At 35.6% G+C, this 21843-nt stretch overlaps 2 protein-coding genes across 2 annotated transcripts; one reads left to right on the forward strand and one right to left on the reverse strand.

Annotated features, from left to right (window-relative positions):
- The first annotated feature begins 14006 nt into the window (after positions 1-14006).
- LOC136069229 (uncharacterized) lies at positions 14007-17219 on the forward strand. The gene is made up of 3 exons (XM_065777528.1): positions 14007-14138; positions 15013-15135; positions 16911-17219. Exons 1-3 carry the CDS (start codon positions 14061-14063, stop codon positions 16995-16997), a joined length of 288 nt encoding a protein of 95 aa, XP_065633600.1. The 5' UTR covers positions 14007-14060; the 3' UTR covers positions 16998-17219.
- Positions 17220-18400: 1181 nt separating this feature from the next.
- On the reverse strand, positions 18401-19997 carry LOC112024491 (uncharacterized). The gene is made up of 4 exons (XM_024057116.2): positions 19636-19997; positions 19319-19349; positions 19084-19232; positions 18401-18542 (listed from the first exon to the last, which is right to left on the reverse strand). The coding sequence occupies exons 1-4, from the start codon at positions 19653-19655 to the stop codon at positions 18416-18418; spliced, it is 327 nt and encodes a 108-aa protein (XP_023912884.2). The 5' UTR covers positions 19656-19997; the 3' UTR covers positions 18401-18415.
- Between the last annotated feature and the right edge of the window lie 1846 nt (positions 19998-21843).

Below are 21843 nucleotides of genomic sequence, written 5' to 3' on the forward strand. Positions count from 1 at the left end.
TGGAAAAAAAAAAGTAGCAACCAGTTAAATGCTTTTGATTGTTCTAAATTTTAATGTTTAAGAATAATTGGACCCGTCATTTATTCACAATTTAAGGTTATATTTACAAACAACTTACTGATCTTCAAACCAATTAATCTATAGTATTACAATTTTCCTCAATATTGTGAAACATCCAAACTCCCCTAAATTTCCCAAATAGAAATCTATCCACTCAACTATGATATGCTTTTCAAGTCATGGCTTTAATTTTAAGCTAGATGTCTAATACGGATACCGTAGTGATAAGGGTTTTTTCCTGTCAATAGCGTAAAGACCATTCTATAATAATTAAAAACTTTGACAATGAAGCTATTACTTGTACGTATTGTTTGCCCATCGTTTTCATTTTTAATGCTTGGTCTTTGAGGACAAATTAATTTTCCAGGTGGAGATAAAAAGAAATAATTTTTTTTTTTAAATTATGTTGAAAACCCATTATTTCAGCCACCATATAGGAAATATATTAGGCATAGTGGATAAATTCTGGTTTAATTTGTCAATAGGAGAGTATACATTGAACCTTCATATTTCTAGAGTTTTATATTAAAAAAAAATATCCAAATTAGCATGACTTGTCCAAAAAAAAAAAAAAAACTTATTACACAATTACACTAAATCATTTCTAAGGCCTAGCAGTACAGTTCAAGCTAGAAAGTAGAAACTTCAAAATTCTTTATCATGTGCTTGGAGAATTTACTTTAAGCCATTTATAGCTTCTTGACCAAATAAAGCAATTTGTGGCTAGACAGAAAAGTTAAAGGGGAAAAGACATTAGTTTTTTTTTTTTTTTTTTTTGAGAATCAACATTAGTTACTAGTTAAGGGTGCTATAACCTGATGATCAAGGCTTTCTATTAATCACAACTAAACAAATATACATCGATTAAAGAATTGTAGCTTGCAACAAATTTCCTGAATTTCATGTGTAGCAGCTAGATGTGCATGATAAAAGTCCATTTTTTGTTATTCTTAGCATAGAAAATGGCAACAATTGATGAGAAATTATTACATTGAGCATGTTCATAAACAGTAGGAGAGTATTATTATAGTATGCATGTATATTAGGATTCAACTTAGCTCTAGTGCACTGCAGCCGACACGATACAAACACGTGTCTGATTTTTGCCATATTTCTGCATCGTGTTGACTCTAATGCACTAGAGCACTGGAGCTAAGCCTTACTCTATTTATTAATACTATCTAAGGACTATAAAATGTATCTAGTGACAATTTGTTGTGTGCTTCTTAACAAACTTAATTATTGGGTTAATTATAATCATCCACTTAAATTGTAGACGTATTTGCAATTAATATCCACCCTAAACTTCAGAATTTTACAATGGGAAATTAACACTCTAATTCGATGTTGATTTGTAATGTTTATCCTAGGGTTTAAGTTAGTGTAAAAATTAGCAATTTTTAGTGAAACTATCCACCATAAACTACAAGAGAAATATAGATGGGTGCTAAATTATGAAACTATCCACCATAAACTACAAGAGAAATAATTTGCAAGGTACATGCATCCTAAGATATAAAAGCATTTGCAATTTCCATAAAAAAAAAAAAAAAAAAAGCATTTGCAATATACACCACTAATTTGTATACTACTTTTAGATTATAGATGGATATCAAAAATTATTCTCAAATGGGTTATTAATTACAAAAACTAGTTAACCTTAAATTATATTTAGTTTGTCAAATTTTCATAGAGAGAGCAAAATGTTATAGAGGGCTAGTTCAAGTCAAGATGACGTGGTTCTCCCCAAAAAAAAAAAAGTCAAGATGACGTCATTCTCTAAAAAAGTCAAGATGACGTGACAGAAACTTCTAGGCAGTTGAGCACGTTTTTATTTTTTTTATTTTTTATTTTTTCTGCATATGGACCAAAATATTATGAAGTTTCTGATTGAATAACTATAATTACAATTACATAACAAGATCATTAATTTTGACAAACAAAGCTCACGAATGTTTGAATAACGAACTAAAGACTAAATGACTTTAACGTTATTTTCTAAATATTGCCCACAAACACTTCATCATGGCCAATAAAAAGGTTCAGTAGCTTATAGTTGAAATCCGTAACATCTACACATGGGTAAAGAATAATAATGAAATGTTATATAAATTTCTTGGTTACTTATTTTATTTTGTGTTTAAAATCTGTGACCCATCAATTTGTATAATTAATGTAGTAAAAATTGTAATAACCTTATCATCACTGAACTATTAGTTCTTTGATCTCATGTAAAGTTAATGTTAACCGACAATCTTCAATCTATTTTAACAGCTTGATAATCTCACATTCTTAATTTGTCTTGAAACATAATATTTGGCTGAAAATTTAAAAATTAAGAACTATCATGAAACTCATTGGGATTCATAAACCTTAATAAGTATGGACCCATTAAAACTGAGTGATGGGTTTTCACCCATAAGCCCCAAACAATAAATTTATAGAGAGTGGGGTGAAAGGTTTAGGTGCTGACCGTCGATCACCAAGCATGAATTATCTTGCAACTAAGAAAAGTGCTAAGAGTTTCTCTTTCAAGGGGGAGATGCTCATCGGCCACAGGCCGAGGAAGCCTTCTCGTTCCTCCCCCTCTCCCCTTGTTTACTTTACTAACTTTTCTTTTATAGTTTTCATCTTCCTATCCCCTCTCTCCATCTGTTGATCATCTATTTGCCTTCTTATCTGGCCATCCGTTCCATCAGAGGCCTTATCGGTACTCAAGTGATTCACTCTGATCAACGTTATTTGCCAATGGGTTACCTCCCCATTAATGCGGTCAGGGGAGTTAGTTGAATGCATTAAATGTGAGAATGACAGCTTACTTTGGGGTTAGTCTCTCTNTATACATTATTCTTTTTGGTAATTTATCACTCAAACCACCACTTTTATAAGTGCAAGCCAAACACTTTTTAATAGTTTTTTCAAAAAGAATTTTTTAATAGTTTTTATTAAACACTCAGCTTTCTCAAAAACTCCCGTATTTTTTGAAAACCCCATTTTTAAAAAAAATTCAGTTTCAAAAAATTAAACCAAACTCACCCTATATCTTATTAGGAAAGCCTCACACAGGACCTTTATCTCAATAATCAACATTTAATGCCATAAACCAACATATAATGCCATTCCAATAATAAAAATAATAATATATATATATATATATATATATATATATATATATATAATGCCATAAACCACCAAAGGAGTAGGTTTTAAATACTATTTGTCATAAAGGTTCACCTAGCCTAGCTTTTAGTGGGCGTAGCTCAACTTAGCTAACTTGGGGCGGGGAGTTGTTAGGGAAGTCACTTTTTAGCTTTTAAGGAGTTACACTAGTCACATGTCTCAAAATCCATATTTAACAAGAGATCTACTAATGTGTGTTCTTAGATATACATTAGTAAACAATTTTAGAAAAATTTTATGAAAAAATGAAAAAAATAATTAATTTTTTTGACATTTTTTTTTTCAATTCATCATAAAATTGTTTCCAAAACAGACCCTTTAAGGAGTTACACTAGTCACATGTCTCAAAATCCATCTTTAACAAGAGATTTACTAATGTGTGTCCTTAGATATACATTAGTAAACAATTTTAGAATTTTTTTTTTAATGAAAAAACGAAAAAATAATTAACTTTTTTGACATTTTTTTCAATTCACCATAAAATTGTTTCCAAATTAGATGGTTAATGTAACTAGACCCCTTTCATAAATACCCCGATACTTCACCTGTTAAAATATATATAAATATAAATATATATATAATGAAATTTTGGATTAAAAAAAATTATGTTTGGCCCGTAAAATTAAACAATAACCATTTTAAATTGAAAGTTGGCTTAAAGAATCTAAAAAAATAAATGAGCACTTGATCATATGTCTTTGGCATTATAATTTTCAAGGCTGCAAATGAGGGTAGCCAAGCTAAGCCAAATTTTAAGAATTTAAGATTGTTCATTTAATTTTATTTCAAATATGAACCAAGTTCGAGCTCATCACTAAGTTTAGCTCATTTCCAAGTTTGTTTGTGAGTCACTTCATACTTGATTAATTTATTATTTTTTTTCATATTTAGTAAACACCATAACTATTTTTTTAACCTTTTAGAAATATGTGCTAATAACTAAATTATAGTTAAAATTATAATATTTTAGTCAATTAATAATAATTTTTATTTATGAAATTTATAACAAGTAGATTCACCAACTTTATATTGTTAAAATTATATATCATTTTTAAAATGAATTATTACCAATAAATTACAAATAACAATTTGATATCTTATGAAATTATTTACAAACTTACACAATTCAATCTCAAGTGTGTGTGTGTGTGTGTGTGTGTGTATACACACTTAAATCAAGTCATATGTTTACTCACGAATACATTATTATGTTGAAGCGTTGTTTGTTTGATATTTGAGTCTAAATAAAAGAACATAGATTTTTTTTTTAAAATCTCAATTCAAGCTTGAGCTATTTATAAAAAACTTGGCTCATTTACTACCCTAACAATTTGATTGCTTGATTTTATGTATTCATTGTTTAAAGTATGAGATTTTGAATTTTGAGTGATGTGTTGTCTTGCTCCACTCAAATGATTGTTTGGGTAACTTAATGTTATCTTTTAATATTTGTGTTCGCGTTATTTAAGTTGGTGTGGGGGCCCTTTTTGTGTTAATGGGCTAGGACCATTTTGCTATGCTTAGGCCCATTGGGTTGTGGGTCAAGGAGCTAGGGCTAGCCTAATACCTTAGCAGGACCATGCTACAAGCTAGTTTGTGCGCAAGCCGAGCGTTCTAAGTGTGCAGACAAAGTAAAGAGCACTACAGCAGACCAGGTGTCACAGCAAACACAATAAATGATATCATAGCAGAACAACTAATACAACAAATATAATAAAGGATGCCACGACAGAACAACAAGTACAACAAATATAATAAAAGATGCCACGGCAAAACAACTGATACAATAAATATAATGAAAGATGCCACTGTAGAACAAATGATATAGCAAAAATAATAAAAGATGCTACAGTAGAACAACTGATACATCAAATAAAATAAAAAAGGCTACAGTAGAACAACTGATGCAGCAAACACAATTTTTAACAAATGAGATTACGTGTATTCACAATCAAAATTATGGGTCAGGTCTTTCAGCAGAAGGAGAACCAAGAAGGAACCCGAAACCCAACTTGAACAGCCTTGTTATAGGCTTTTGCCATCAAAGTTGTGCATTTTAGAAAATAGACCTAAATGACTATTCGTTTCCACTTGTGAGATTCTAGAGAGTGGGGTTGTCAAGAGAGAGGGAAAAAGTAGTTTATTGATGCATGCCTTTTCTATCATGTTTTCTCTCTTCTTCTTTCTTTTTCTTAATCTTTTCTTTTCTAGTCTTTTTACTAATATCTCGTTGTCCTCCCTTTCATTTATAGTGTGCTAATTTCATGAGATTTCTTTATTTTACCCCGTAGGGGTTCACCAACTGTTTTTGGTTTGTTATGGGCATCTCTTTAGGACTGTCCATCAACCCATTGGTTGCCCGACCTTTACCACCACTGGGTGAACGCAGTGCATTCTCTTTCTTCCACTACCCATGCCATGACAAAATCTTTCTTTGTTTGATCTTCCTCCTGCATTTCCCATCTTACCTTAATGGATAAGGGTTTGGGTCTCTCATTACCTACCTCTATGGCTTGCATCGGGTGGTCCTAGTCATCTATTACCTCTTTTAGGCAAAATGCCATCCCAACAAGGCATTTTTCCCAAAAGAGGTTATCGTTGAAAACCCAAAATAGACTATTTTCCCTTCACCATCAAACCACACCTTGTGAATCCCTTAACCACAGGTCACCTCTCCTGTATTGGCTAGGTACAAATGGATGGTGCTCCGGTCCTTGTGTGCTTGTTCCATTATCCTTTGCGTTTGTTTTCTTTCGTTCCCACGCTGCTATTGCCATGTCTGCTATATGTCTCTTTTTCTTGTGCTTATCTTCCATGAAAAGGGGCATGGACTTCTAGGTTTGCCTTATTTCTTTTCATTCCCTCATGGGCTTGCATGTTTGCTTTGCCTAAGTTCTTGCCAAACCAATTTGTTGGGCTTCTGTTCTTCTTTCTTATTTCCTTGGGCCCACTGGTCTCCTTTTCTCTTCTTGTTGTAGTCATGGGCCTGTCAGCCCATTGGTTTTTTCTTCTTCCTTTGGGCCCTTATAGACCATTTACTTTACTTTTACGGTTTTACCTCTTTCGTGACCATGGGCCTGCTGGTTGTTATTTCCTACCACGTTGGCCCATTGAGCGTTTACCTCTTTTCTTGGACTTTCATAGCCCATTTAATTTACTTTTACCTCTCGTTGTGCCCATGGGCCTGTTGGTTATTACTTCCTATCATGTTGGCCCACTGAGTTTTTTACCTCTTTTCTTAGGCTTCCATGACCCTTTTGCTTCTATCATGTTTCTTTCACTCTTTTCCTCTTTTTCCTCCTTCATCTTCCTTCACTATTGAGCTTTTTCTGTTGTTGGGCTGTTTGTCAAAAACAGGTATCAACAGTTGGCAACACCAATTGGGTTTTTAATAAGAAGAATATTAAACATATAATAATAATAATAATAATAATAATATGACTTTCAAATTTCGTGGTTCTTTTTGTAAAAGTTGTACTTCACCTATTCTTTAAGTTTCTACTACAATTACAAAACAAGCATTTTCAATCAAAAAATATTGTCAAACTAAGTTTCACAACAAGATGAAAGATAATTTTCTAACAGATTCTTTGATTTTGATATTAAAAGGAACAAGATGAAAGATAATTTTCTAACGGAATCTTTTTTTTTTTTTTCTTTTTTGAGAACCTTCTAACGGAATCTTTGATTTTAATATTAAAAGGAATATTTTATTATAAGGAATATTTTCTCATCATAGATAATTTTTGTGAGTTTCATTATGATAAATTAGAAATAATTGAGTGAAAATATAGTTAAAAATGACCCTTTTATATATTTTCTTTTATTTATATTTAGTTAATATAGATGTAAGTTTTATTTTTCATATATTAATTTAGTTTTAAATTTTAACATCTTCTTAATCTTGAATAGTTAAAAAAAAAAAAAACCCCACCCCAGCGTGAAAATCCTGACTATATCTAATTACTTCAGTAGAAGTCAAGATTAAATCCGATTATTTTGGACCCTATTTTAACAGCACCTAACAATTTTTCAATGTTTAGCAGAACTTTTAGATCCTTTAGATGAGCTTCTTGCAGAAAGGTAGGATATAAAACACAAATATTACCAACTAATTTGTCTTTTAGTATTTTAGTAAAATAACGTGCTCATAGTCATTTCAACAAATTCAACACAATTGCAACCGCAACGATACTATCAGTGTTATTGCTGTCTTATGTTGGTTAGTTGTTGTGTGTGCACTGCTTCTGGTTCAACATAAAATCACATATTTATCACACACACAGTGTCATAGGGTCAATTTTTCACTCAAATTTTCTGCCTATGATAATTGGTATCATAGCCTCGCTGCAATGTCTTCAGACACCAAGGCAAGGGTGACTGTCTTGGAGAACATACTTAGAGTTCCTGCAAAGGGAGAACAACTTTCTGTGTGTGACAGATTGTATGCACTATCTGTAGAAACTACTGTGATATGGAATAAGATTTCTGATCAGAGGTATGTTGTGTTGATTAGTGTTGAAGAGTTGGCTGCTGCACTAGATGCCTAGGGCAATGTAGCAAGAGAGACCCAAAGCCAACTTGAGACAGAAATTGCCTTATTAAAAAGGGCAATGCGTGGCTTGTCTAGGGAGGGGGAAGTGGCCAACAAAGTGAAGGTGCCTGAACTAAAGCCCTTTAATGGTGCTAGGAGTGCCAAGGATTTGGAGAATTTCATTTGGGACATGGAGCAGTACTTCAGGGCTGCAAGGGTGCCGAATCAAGAGATGGTAACCATTACTAGAATGTATCTTTTAGGGGATGCCAAATTATGGTGGAAAACTCATGTGAAAGATGATGCAGATGCTGGTAGAGGGAAGATTGACTCGTGGGAAGTCTTAAAGAAAGAGTTGAAGGACTAGTTCTTGCCTACCAACACTGCATGGGTTGCAAGAGATTCTTTGAAGAAATTGAAGCAAATTGGTACAATGAGAGAATATGTCAAGACATTCAGTTCTTTGATACTGGATATCAAAAACATGTCAAAGGAAGATAAGTTGTTCAACCTTAGGCACAGTTGGAGTTAAAGAGGTAGGCAATGTGTGATCTGCCTTCTGCTATGTTTGCTGCAAATGCTTTAGTGGGCGACAAGTTCAATAAGCGCAGTGGGGATGATGAAAAACGTAAGTCCAAAGACAAAGGCAAAGACAAGCAAAAGAAAGATGACAAGAAGAACAAGGATAAGCAGAAGAAAAATTGGAGTAACAAGAACAAAGGAGAGAGTTCTACTTTTCAACAAAGCAAAGAACAAGCCAAGTTGAATGTAGGTTGCTTCATATGCAATGGCCCTCATCAAGCAAGAGACTGCCCTAAGCGTGAGAAGCTTAATGCAATGGTTGCTGAAGATGAGAAGGGGCAGTTCGATGAAGAAGTTCCCAGCAGGGTGAACCCCTTACAATTGTTGAATGCCCTTAGTGCAGGAGGTAATTCTACGGGGCTGTTTTATGTGCAAGTAGAGATGAATGGAAATGGGGCTAGGGCTGAAGCAATGCTTGATACAGGTGCTACTCACAATTTTGTTGATAAAAGTATGCTCCAACGGCTTGGTCTGAAAGTGAGCAAGTGTTCAAGTAAGATCAAGGCAGTAAACTCCGAAGCAAAACCTGTTTCGAGAATTGCTTTTAGTGTAAAGTTCAAGGTTGGTGAGTGGACAGGAAAGGTGAATTTCTTGATTATGAAGTTGGATGACTTTGATGTAATTATGGGTGATGAGTTCTTTGTGGCTGCCAAGGTTGCCTTGCTGCTATTCATCGGTGTGATGTTGATTTTCGATGAGAAGCAACCATGCTATGTTCCTGCTAGGCGTGTGGCTGGAAATAACAAGACTAGCAAGGGGAAAGAGCCAATGGTGTCAGCCATGCAAGTTAAGCATGGACTGAAAAAGGGAGAGATGACTTACTTGGCTGCAATGATTAAAGTCAAGCAGGACAAGTTTGTTGAAGTTCCAGATGCTATTGTTGGACTGTTGGAGGAATTTGTTGATGTGATGCCTCCAAAATTGCCTAAGACCCTTCCATCAAGGCGTGATGTTGATCACAAGATTGAGTTTGAGTTGGTTCCTGGTTCAAAGCCTCCTTTGAAGGTTCCATACAGAATGTCCCCTATGGAGTTGGCTGAAATGAGAAAGCAATTGATTGAATTGCTTGATGTAGGCTGCATTCAACCCTCCAAAGCCCTTTATGGTGCCCCTGTTCTGTTTCAAAAGAGCAGGATGGATCACTGTGTATGTGCGTTGACTATAAAGCCTTGAAAAAAGTAACGGTGAAGAACAAGTACTAGTCCCTTTGATTCAAGACATGTTTGACAGACTTTGTAAAGCCATTTACTTCACCAAGTTGGACTTGAGATCAGGCTATTAGCAAGTGAGGATTGCTGAAGGGGATGAACCAAAGACAACTTGTGTAACTCAGTATGGTTCTTATGAATTTCTAGTTATGCCTTTTGGTTTAGCAAATGCCTCTGCTACATTCTGCAATTTGATGAATGATGTATTCTATGAGTTTGTAGACCGTTTTGTTGTGGTTTACTTAGATGACATAGTGGTATAAAGTGAGTCTTTGGAGGATCATTTGGAACACCTTAGGAAGGTGCTGTCCAAATTGAGTGAACATCAATTGTATGTCAAGAAAGAGAAGTATGAGTTTGCCCAGTAAGAGATTTTGTTTTTAGGGCATAAAGTCAGCAAGGGTCTTGTGATGATGGATGAGAGGAAGGTGCAGGCTATCCTTGATTGGCCTCCACCAAGTAAAGTTGCAGAGTTGCAGTCTTTCCTTGGGTTGACTAACTATTATAGGAAGTTTATTCAAGGGTATTCCAAGAAGGTTGCTCCTCTTACAGATTTGCTGAAAAAGGACAAGAAATGGGTGTAGATAGATGCATGCCAAGAAGCTTTTGAGAAGCTTAAAGCTGCTATGTCGAGTGAGCCGATGCTGCATTTGCCAGATTTTAAGTTGCCATTTGAAGTCCATACTGATGCTTTTCACAAAGCAATTGGTGGTGTACTGGTACAGGAGAAACATCTAGTGGCCTTTGAAAGTAGGAAGCTGAATGATGCAGAACAGAAAGTTTAGCACATGAGAAGGAAATGATTGCTATGGTTCATTGTTTGCTAATATGGAGGATGTATCTATTAGGTCCTAAATTTGTGGTGAGAACCGATAATGTAGCCAATACCTTCTTCAACAAACAGAAGAAGTTGTCTCCTAAGCAAGCTAGGTGGCAGGAGTTGGCGCAATAGTATGTTGATGCCTTGACCAAAGCTGAGTCAGATTTTGTAGAAATGATCAAGGAAAGTTCTAAACTTGATGCCGCTTACCAGAAATTGGTGCAAGATGTGACTGCAAGCCTAGTGTGTAGTTACTGACTTGAAGATGGGTTGCTGTATGCAAATGGTGGTAAGCTGTTTGTTCCTAGTGGGAAGATCTGTAGAGAGTTATTGAAAGAGACTCATGATCCACAATGGGCAAGACATCCGAGTAATTAAAGAATGTATGCTTTATTGTCCTGTTCTTATTATTGGCCTAAGATGGAGTTAGACATTGAGTTGTATGTTAAGACTTGTCTAGTTTGTTAACAAGATAAGAGTTTAACTCAAAAGGAAGTTGGTTTGCTACAACCTCTTCCTATACTGGAAAGTTCATGGACTTTTGTTTTAATGGATTTCATTACTAGTATGCCTAAAGTGAAAGGAATGGGTTCAGTTTTTGTAGTGGTTGATTGAATTTCGAAGTATGTCATGTTTATGGCTGCACCAAGTACTTGCACAGCAGAGGTAGCTGCTTATCTGTTTTATAGAAATGTGGTGAAGTACTTTGGTTTGTCTAAAGATATTGTAAGTGATAGAGACTCTCGCTTCACTGGTCAGTTTTGGACAATTTTGTTTGGGTTGCTGGGTTCATAATTGAAGTTTTCTACTGCTAATCACCCACAAACAGATGGTTAGACCGAAAGGATCAATGCTGTGTTGGAAGATTACTTGCGGCACTACGTGACTGCAAGTCAGAAAAACTGGTTGGACTTGTTAGATTCAGCACAGTTTGCTTACAATTTGCACAAGTTTTCACAGCAAGGCAGCCTAGGCAGCCACAAAGAACTCACCACCCAGAATTACATCAAAGTCATCCAACTTCATAATCAGGAAATTCACCTTTCTTGTCCACTTGTCAACCTTGAACTTCACACCAAAAACAATTCCCAAAACAAGTTTTGCTTCAAAGTTTACTGCCTTGATCTTACTTGGACACTTGCTCACTTTCAGACTAAGCTGTTGGACCATATTTTCATCAACAAAATTGTGGGTAGCACCTGTATTAAGCATTGCTTCAGCCCCATTTCCATTCATCTATACTTGCACATAAGACAACCCCATAGAATTACCTCCTGTACTAAGGACATTTAGCAATTGTAAGGGGATTCACCTTGCTGGGAACTTCTTCATCAGACTGCCCCTTCTCATCTTCAGCAACCATTGCATTAAACTTCTCACGCTTAGGGCAATCTCTTGCTCGATAAGGGCCATTGCATATGAAGCAGCCTGTATTCAACTTAGGTTGTTCTTTGCTTTGTTAAGAGGTAGAACTCTCTCCTTTGCTCTTGTTACACTAATTTTTCTGTTGCTTATCCTTGTTCTTCTTGCCATCTTTCTTCTGCTTATCTTTACCTTTGTCCTTGGACTTACATTTTTCATCATCCCCACTGGGCTTATTGAACTTGTAGTCCACTAAAGCATCTATAGCAGACATAGTAGAGGGCAGATCACGCACTGTCTGCCTCTTTAACTCCAACTGTGCCCAAGGTTGCGAGCCAGACATGAAATTGAACAACTTATCTTCCTTTAACATGTTCTTGATATCCAGCATCAAAGAACTGAATGTCTTGATATATTCTCTCATTGTACCAAAATTGAAGGCATTGACTTTATGACAGTTTGGAAAGGAAGTGAAGGCATTTGAAGATACCTTATCGATGAGGACGTCAGCTTCTTCTGGTGGGGGTGGTTTGTTAGGAGCATTGCGTGTTGCTGATGATGGCATGAGGAATGAGGGTGCTTAGGCAACATTGGGCCAATCACTTGGCTTCATGTTTTCTCAATACACTCATGGCTCCTCATGCCTGACTAGTGATGCTCTTTAAGGAGGACTTGTCTAGTCTCCCTATTCGAGTTAGATTGATGAGTAGTGATAAGGGGCAACGTGTGGAGGCACCTTGCTCCACATGATGCCCTAAAGCCATGTCAAAGGAGGGCCATGGTAGGCAGAGATGGTTGTGATGATGGGTAGGAGCAAGTGGTGCTGACCCTATGCCGTGGTGCACGACATTGATGGCTTAGTTATTGGTTTCTTGTGTGTGGCCTTGGTAGCTTGAGTGCAAAGTAGGGCTAGGCTGCTGTGATGAATAAATGCTGTGTGCAAGGCATTGGTCTAGTGGGAGTTGGTTGAATGCATGGATAAGTGCTAGTGGGCTGATGACAGTTACTTTGTGTGCTGCTTGTGGGCATATTGTGTGGGCTGAAGTGATGATGAAAGGCTTTGAGCATAGGCCAAGCCTCCCCAAAACATGTGAGAACATGTTGAGTAGGCTACTGGAGGATGGGCAGAGGCCCCATCATTTGCTGAGACATGGGCTGTGCATGTGCAGTGGCAATTACTAAGTAGTTACCAAGTAGTTCCTAACTTTCCTGATGATCAGACCTGCTGTGTAAGGGCTAGAAACGTGGAGAGTAAGCCAAGACAACATTAGTTGAAGGTGTCCTAAGTCAGAATATAAGTGGCAAATTGTCCAAGACCCAGGCAGTTACTAGGCAGTAAACCCTAAGGTTGTTGGAGGTGTCAACAGCAGAGTGTATTTTGGCCTTGAGAAAATTCTGTGTAATTCTCTAGGCTTGTAAAAGGGTTTCCTTTGTACTTGAGATTAAGTAATAAAAGTCGGAGTTGGGTTCCCTATAAATATTGTGTGCTGTGTATTTAAACGTCCTTATATAATATGTTCTAAGTATTATTGCAGTGTGTGCGTGTGGTGTTGGTTGAGATTAAGTTAAGGACTTTGTGCCATCATAGGTAGAAAATTTGAGTGAAAAATTGACCATGTGGCACACAGGGATAGAGAGACTGAGAGAGCTATGAGTAACTCAAATAATGCTAGAAAGTAATATACAACTTATTTGTTTCATTTACAATTTCCAATGATGGAAGAACATCAAATAAATATTTCTTTCCCTTTTTTTTTTTTTTGTGTGTGGACCTAAGGAGAGTCGATCAAGTAGCATAATTTGGTTCCTCTGTATTTATTTTAGATGCCACATTCATGGAACTTTGGCTTGCATTCCCTCAATGAAAAGAACTTATCTTGTTATCATAGTGGCCTATTATCTGTAACTCTCTCTCCACATGCGCTGCCCCCCCCCCCCTCTTCCCTCTTCTCCTCCTCCCAAGGATTGCTTTTGTGGGAATTCTCTAGATGTACACCTGTATTGTGGACAGTCCATATTATTTTGTTTCCATTGTTTGAGGAGCTTTTTCTTGCCTTCCTTGAGATCCTTTCCCTCATTTTGCACAAGAACTTTAATTATCATCTCTAGAATGATCCTTTTTGTTTAAGTGCTTTTTACTAGATATTCAACCTCACACAATTAATTAACTTTTGGATATCACTATCTTATGGATCAAATTATGTAAAATAATGAAGTGCGCCCTCTGATTTGCATGTTTCTCAAATCCTTATGCAAAACTAGTTTGTGTTTTAATAATCCTGAAATTCATTTGCAGGATAGCTGTAAGCCAGTTATGACTGCATACAAATTGATGACAATTGATGCACCATACTGGGGTTTTGGTCGTCAACTTGAGCAGGCTATGCTAGCGGTATGCCTCTTTGACTTCACAAATTCTTAACATATTACTTTGACTACAGTTGTTTTCGTGAGATGGGGCTCTTTAGGCGTAATGAAATACATATTCCAATAAGTAAGCAGATGCCAACAAGATTTTGACAACAATGCTTTCAAGATTAAATGCAAACATAAGTTGGCAACTGGATTGCTGCGTACTGATTAAATCAAGTTGGATGGTGAAATTTCACTATGTGCACTATTAATTATTTAATTTGCAAGATCAGCAAAGGAAACTTAAGTATATATATGGGAAACTGAAAGGCAGGAAAACCTAATCCAATGCTTGTGGTGTAGTACAGGGTTTTGTCAGTTTCTATTCCTCAATGCCCTACATGTCATATATTCTACACTTCTTCCCAGTTATTTGCTAAGATTTTACTATTGCAGAAGATAAGGCTGCTCCGCAATACTATTTTGAGAATTGTTAAAATTTTCTTTAAATTTTTGGTTTGTGATGTATCTAGTTTCAAGGACAAAGACTAAAGTGGAGGGCAATTTGAACAGGCAAAGTCCCTAAAACAAAGGGGGAAAAGAAAAATAAATGACTGAAGTAATTGAATATTATAGAGATTTCTGTCTGAATTTAAGAATAAAGAAAACAGAAGAAAGAAAACCAAGAATGGTTAAGTGGGAAACGAAGGAAAACTTTGAACTTACTTTTATTTACTTATTTCTATTGAATACTAGTGTACAGTGTTGCATGAAGAATAATTAAATTTCTTAGGGTTTAGTGGTGTACTAGTGGCAGATCTTTCCTATCTCCCCCTCCCCCCCCCCCCCCAAAAAAAAAAAAAAAGCAAATAGTTATTTATGTGATTTTTTTATTTTTTTTATTTTTTGTATAGGGTGAAAGGGCTCTTTTTTTGGAAAGTCATCGTCACTGTTTTGCTTGGATTGATAAATGGTATGGAATGACACTGCAACAAATATATGAACTTGAGCAACAAAATGACTCTATGTTAGATGAGGTAAGAAGTTCCATACTTCCCAAAACTCAATGATAGGAGTTTACTAGAATCAGTAATATATGTGTGAATCGCAGTTCTTCATTTAAGCATTGTACATGGAAGTTAGAGATTTAGTTGTCAAACATTATTTTGCTTCCCTGGCCAAAGAATATATGTGATTTTATACGCACATGTGCATAAGCTCACCATATGGAGAAATGTTCTATTTTTGGACATATGAAGTCACCTTTTCATTTTCATGTGATGATGGAATTTGTATTGCCTATCTTTTTTTATTTGTATTTTATGTTTTGTTCATGTAACAAGATTTTCTAATATTTTTCCTGGACCGACAATGTACATGGTGTAGTATCTTTTAGGCTAGCACTGTATCGGATGTATGAATAATCCTAGCAATGATAGTGATAAACAATACTCCAATGTGTGTGTGTGTGCAAGAGAGAGCAGGTTAGGTCAAGTAAGAGCGTGTTTCATTCTTGTTGAATAACGTAGTCAGTATTCTATCAAACAAACTGTCTTTGAAAATTTTGAAATTGGACCGTGCAGAAATCATGCTATATTGCTTTCATTATTGTGTAATAATAATTGGTATCTGTTTTTTCCTGTCCAGTATATTTTGGTGTTTGTTTGGGGTCATATAAGCACTAATAAAGGATGGATTCGTTCATTTTGTTTCCTAATCGCGTTTATAAGGCACTGACCACGTTCTTCAATCTTCAGAATGTAGAAAAGAACTTTTTACAGGATAAAAGAAGTTATATCATGATGTATTCATGATTTCATTTCTTGAATTTTCTACATGATCAAATATTAACTTTATATTAATTTGATTTATTTTCTGACATCATGAAAGCCATGGTGCGTTGTGAAGTACAATGGAATGGATACATTTTCATGATGTTGTGGCATCCCCTAAGTTATGGCTGTTCTGTCTAGTTCTCCAGTTCTTTTATATTCAGCCAGAAGCTACATATGAGAAACTAATTTGAAATCAGGCCCCTGTTACAGTCAGTCAAATTCAAAGAATGTTTCTCTTGTTTGCAACAAATGTAAAAGGGGCCTAAGAATTACTTTTATAGTGAGTTATAATTAGCAGCTTTTTGAACCAGTTCATTGTAGGATACTCGTTCCTATCATGCATCTGTTGATGTCTCAAATGAAGTTCTGGGTTCATGCTCCTAGGCACTACATGTTTCCAGGACAGAAAGTAGCAATTTAGTTGTGAATACTTTTTTTTTGGGTAGTTGTTAACAATAAGTTTCTTGGTTTCCCTGTATTTCCTCTCTTTTTCTTTCTCCGTATGAGTGCTCCACAGTATACTCCCTATGTGCTGCTGCCTTGGTTCCCTTATGACTTGCCCCAAAATTATGATCTCTGGTTATTGCACAGAGTCCAAATTTGATAAGGAAGGGTTGCAAAACCTATGTTTTAGTGTTTTATACCATCCAATAAAAAATTGTTACATTAATATTTTACTTAAAACTCAATACATTCTACCACACCTAATACCATCTCAATAAACTCCCAATTGGGTTAGATTTTCAAATGGGTATTAGAATTTATTGGATGTGGTTATGTCTATTCTTTAATGTGTAATAAGATAATGTGGTATATTAGGATTAAAGGGTGTAAAACTTGGGTTTTACACATTCCTATAGAATTTAATCTCTATTGCATAACCGAAGTACCCATGAATTTCTGATTTTGTTGCTAGAGTTCTTTTGAAATCTTAGATAATTCAGTATTCATTGACTAATTCTTATGCTCTAAAGCAGAGACTCGCAAAGCCTACTCTAATGATTGGTAACGAACACTTTGATGGGGCATCACTTGATAGTGAAGGCATTTATAGCAAGGTCTGACCAAATCTCACTGCAAGTGTAAGCTACTTTTTACGAGTGATATATTTGCAATGTAAATGTGACCAATAGAGAATTCCTAGACTAGACCGCGAAGCAGCATATACACTCCCCACATTGTATCCCTTCTAATGTTGAAAATATTACTTCAAACCTTAAGGGATAGCAATGTACTTGAAGACAACAACTGAAGCGCACGCTACTTGATCGACTCTCCTTAGGTCCNGGGGGGGGGGGGGGGGGGGGGGGGGGGGGGGGGGGGGGGGGGCAGCGCATGTGGAGAGAGAGTTCAACAGCATAATAGGCCTACATGATAACAAGATAAGTTCTTTTCATTGAGGGAATGCAAGCCAAAGTTCCATGAATAGTGGCATCTAAAATAAATACAGAGGAACCAAATTAAATTATAAGTACGAAAAATTCCAACCTGCCACCCCTTCAGAAGTGGACCACGGCTAGTTCTTGCTGATTTAAAATTGGAAAAGTCTACGCTGCATCTTCCAACTAAGTAACTCCAACCATCCTTGCCTGGAAAACTGATATCAATACATTCCACCTGCCTAGCTGCTAGTTGTTCTTTGCTTAAACCATGTACCTGGTTTGACAGGTTAACAGTTAGAATAGAATAGAATGATGAGCAACTAAATACATGCAATTGGTAACATCTTGATAAAGCTATGGAGAGGTCAGAGAAACCAACAAGAAAAGAAAGGTAGGATAGAGAATGATGAACATGATGCAGGACAAAGGGTGGGGGGGAGGAGGATAGAAAAAAGAAGAAGAAGAAGAAAGGGGAAAAAACCTAAGCTAAGGGTTCTTGGAATCACCATCAAGCTTAGAGAAATATCTCTAATCACAAAGTTTTTATTCAAATTGCACTATTTCAAAGTTTCAAACCATTTCTGGAGCCCCTTTTTAATAGGATTCAAGGATTACATCAAAGCACAATTACATCCCATACAATTTTCAACAACATTAAAGCCAAATTAAAAATTCAAAAATGAAATTTGGAACAAAATATGAAATAATGTTGAATGTGCTCCTGCATCTGAACATCTTAAACACATTCAATTGTAACATATAAAGAAAGCTACAGGATGTATCGTTTTTGTCAAAGGAAACAGAGAGATTCAAAGAAACATTACATTTTCTAAGCACCCATTGTCAGCCCTGTGAACACTTTCAATGGTTAACTGAAACTTGGAAAAGTGTGGGCACTGCAAAAAACAAAACCAATGGATATTATCACTGGGAAAAAAAAAAAAAAAAACGAGCAACATTTATGGAATTTTAAAAATCGACTGGAAAGGGGAAAAAAATACCTTGAGTACTGGGTAATATGACATCCATTTGCAGATAAAACCAAAAAGACATTAATATAAGTATTTTAATAAATAAAAGATAAAAAAGACAAAAACATATTATACAAGACTGAAGTCAAGAGGGCATGGCAAACCTGATTTGCATTTTGGGTATGCATTCCAAGCTTCCTCTTGCACGACGAGAGCCTGTGCTGGTGCAATTTTCTTGAGCCAAGCAGGAGCTTTGCTGCAGAAATATTTCAAGATTAAGAGATCATAATAACTGTAACTTCATCAAGTTATGAGATCTGATACCTTAAAAAGATTTGTCTAGAAATTATTGACTTTAACAGAAATAGTAAAACTAAAAAAATACAAAGGCATCAAACTTATTATGCAAACATTTGTGACTCATCCAATATAGGAAAGGCCATAATAATATCCTGATGTCAATTAGCAATCAATCCAGCACTTTGTAAAGTGCCGAATGTGGCATTCAGAATTACAACATTCTTGCACAAAGCAAACCCATTAACCAAAAAAAAAAAATACTATTATTGACTTGGTGCATTTTTAGACCACTCAAAAATCTTCTTCCAATAGTGATCAAAGAACTTAAAAGCACATATTTGCACATATAGCATGCCAATTCTATGACAACAAATTGTTTCTACTGCACCATATTATTCTTATCATCTATTAAAACTTTCAATAATTGTGTGGCTCAGTGGCACTATCCAATTCTCCCAAGTGTTAAGGAAAAAGAAAACATTATTTAAAAATATTACCTTTGCAAACGATAAACTTTAGAAGTGTAGTGACCCTTTCCATACGCATCATTTTCAAAGGGTTTGTTCTCTAAGACTTCAATCCCTTCAGTACTTGTTGTGTTCTCTTGCTGCATCTTCAATACCATGTACGACTGTGCTATCTCATACTGCAATCCATACATACAGACATACATAAATGAAGTTCTAAGAAAACCATTAATTCTGTTAGAAATTAAATGGGGTTTTGTTTTACCTCTTCAAGAGATATGGGCATGACAATCCGACTTCAAGATAGTCCCACATTGGAAAGTTATAAATTAAGGAAACCACATAATAACTATAAGAAGAAAATACAGCACATCTTATCTTAATTATAGTTTTCAGTTAATACAAAACGCAACCTAAGTAGACAGAATTCACATGAAACGAAAAGTCAAACAATTTACAGGAACATATTTATAGTAAAGTTTCACAACACCGAGAATGATGGGTTTATTTTTAAATTTTCCAAATTTTATTTTCTTTCAGCCAAAGCCCAAAAAAGAAAAAGAAAAAGAAAAAGTAGGATACAACTCCTTGATGAGAACCATCTTCACTAGATTTTTGGTAATATGTAATTGGGTTTTTCCAACCAGAAAGACTTGACTGAAATTTTGAGGTGTAGCTTCAAAAGAAGACAGAAGAAGAAAGAGAGAAAGAGAGAGAGAGATGAAGAAGATGCTGATTAAAAGGAAGTGGAGAACGAAAAGAATATGCTAACATTACATATGCTTTGCACAACGCGTGGTTAACGTGGCTCTCCCATTAGAGAGGGGTTTGCGTAGGCGTGGTGCTACGTTTTGACTTATTGGTTTCTAGTGTCTACTTACCTAATCAATGAACTTGCACGGCCCATATTAAATCAATGAAATAACAACGACTCAACGAGATACCCCCATCTTCACGTTTTGTTGTTATAGGACAAAATTAAAAGACTATTGAAATACACGATTAACTGGATTAAGTCCCTAGTTTCAGAGTTTTGATACTCAACGTACCTGCTGCTATCTAATTGGGGGTTAAGTGTGATGGGAAAGTTATACACGTGCATAACATGTGGCTTGTGGGCCGACAGCACCGACTTGAGCCGACTTCAAGATACAATAAATTGACTAAACATAGACAAAATCACAATTCAAATTCATAACGCATTTCCTTTCTTTTTCTATATTTCATCATGTACCAAAATTTAAAGGTCAGGTTAACGGATACTCTTAAGATACAGTAATTATTAACAAATTATTTTAAGAAAGTTTTGACTTTATTTTTATGGGAGAAAAAAAAAGCTGTCTAAATATTAATTGTTTTTAAGTTTAACTTACTTTTATTACTATTTTAACTTGAATCTCCTTTTATTTTAATAAGAAATTATCACGTTATCTACTAATTAAATAAAAAGTCATACTACTATTTATCATTGTATATTTAAAACAAAATAACATGTAAAATTAAAAAAGTACGAGAGGTAATTTTTTTTTTCTCTTTTCCCATAAAAACTTTCCTAAAATAGTTCACTAACAAATGCCCTTAGGACATCTGTTAGCATTTCCCAAAAATCGAAATCATTAATAAGATATTTTTTGAGAATGAATGTTGTAAATTTTATTGAGAAAAAAAAGCGAGATTGACTTGAATAGCAGTTGTGAGATGTGGGGGAACATCTTCCATTCACACGAATAAACCTATGACATATATTTAGTAATGTTATGAGCTACAAAATTGTCTTGGCGACATATATGTAAAAATCTAAATCTTCTTGAAGGTCTTTGCAATCAACTTCATGTCTTGTATCAAGCGACCAAAGGGGGCTAAAGAGTCATCCTCATCTTTCAATGAGTTTATTATCACCTCCAAATCTCCCTCAAGGACAACTGAAACAACTCTAACTTCCTGATAAATTTTAAAAGCTCTCACAACTACCATAACTTCTACTTTTGCAATTGAATATGGAAAAGCAATTTTCTAGGACATGGAGGCTGTAAACACCCCTTGCTCATCTCCAATGACTACCCTAATGCCAACTTGACCCACTTCTTTGAACACTTTTCCAGGCACCGGGGGGGGGGGGGGGGGGGGGGGGGGGGGGGGGGTTGTCAATTGGTTCGAGTTATGGGTGCATAGTAGGGTTGTGAGGCATGACACTTTGAAATCTAAAAGTGTGTAAAATTAAGCCAACTGATCAATCGGGAAGGATTGTTGGCTAATTCTTATTTGATTTTTATGAGTCCAAATGGACCAAGAAAGCATGGCAAAAAACTTTAGATTTTTCTCATCATCAATGATTTGTTGCACTGCATTTGTAAAACTATGGAACTGCTTGTTCGTTTGGAAAGCCCACTGAGTATTAGCTTCCCAGACAACGTTTTAAGCATTGGCAAAGACCAATTAAATCGAGTAGATAAAATCTCTTGGAGTTTGTTTGTAATGGTCACTGGTAGGGTCTTCAATCACTGTTCCCCTCTCCAGGTTTGTCTTGGCAAGTAGAGGATTTTCACAAGCTATCCATAATAAAACTTTAAACTTACGAGGCATTGACATGCATAAGATCTTCTTCCAAAAGGTCCAAAAACCCTTATTTAGATTGGGACCCCCTGAATTGCATTTGTAAGAAAATGATATTAGGAGTTGACAGCATAAACGCCGTTTTGCACAAGAGTTTAAATTAGGTCAAGAGCTGGCGTAAAATTAGTGTTTTACACCAGCCAATAAATAATCACCACGTTACCCACTAAACAGTAC

This window comes from Quercus suber, unplaced genomic scaffold, assembly GCF_002906115.3.
Source record: "Quercus suber isolate HL8 unplaced genomic scaffold, Cork oak 2.0 scaffold_157, whole genome shotgun sequence".
In the NCBI taxonomy this organism is placed as follows: Eukaryota; Viridiplantae; Streptophyta; class Magnoliopsida; order Fagales; family Fagaceae; genus Quercus; species Quercus suber.

What these genes read in the sequence shown, in the direction of transcription:
- LOC112024491 (XM_024057116.2), bottom strand. Translation starts at nt 19,655, where the DNA reads ATGGTTCTCATCAAGGAGTT. An exon ending in ATGGTTCTCATCAAGGAGTT is followed by an intron (nt 19,350 to 19,635) that starts GTATCCTACTTT and finishes ACTATCTTGAAG; the next exon opens with TCGGATTGTCATGCCCATAT. An exon ending in TGCCCATATCTCTTGAAGAG is followed by an intron (nt 19,233 to 19,318) that starts GTAAAACAAAAC and finishes TATGGATTGCAG; the next exon opens with TATGAGATAGCACAGTCGTA.
- LOC136069229 (XM_065777528.1), top strand. Translation starts at nt 14,061, where the DNA reads ATGACTGCATACAAATTGATGACAATTGATGCACCATACTGGGGTTTT. An exon ending in TTGAGCAGGCTATGCTAGCG is followed by an intron (nt 14,139 to 15,012) that starts GTATGCCTCTTT and finishes TTTTTTGTATAG; the next exon opens with GGTGAAAGGGCTCTTTTTTT. An exon ending in ATGACTCTATGTTAGATGAG is followed by an intron (nt 15,136 to 16,910) that starts GTAAGAAGTTCC and finishes GCTCTAAAGCAG; the next exon opens with AGACTCGCAAAGCCTACTCT.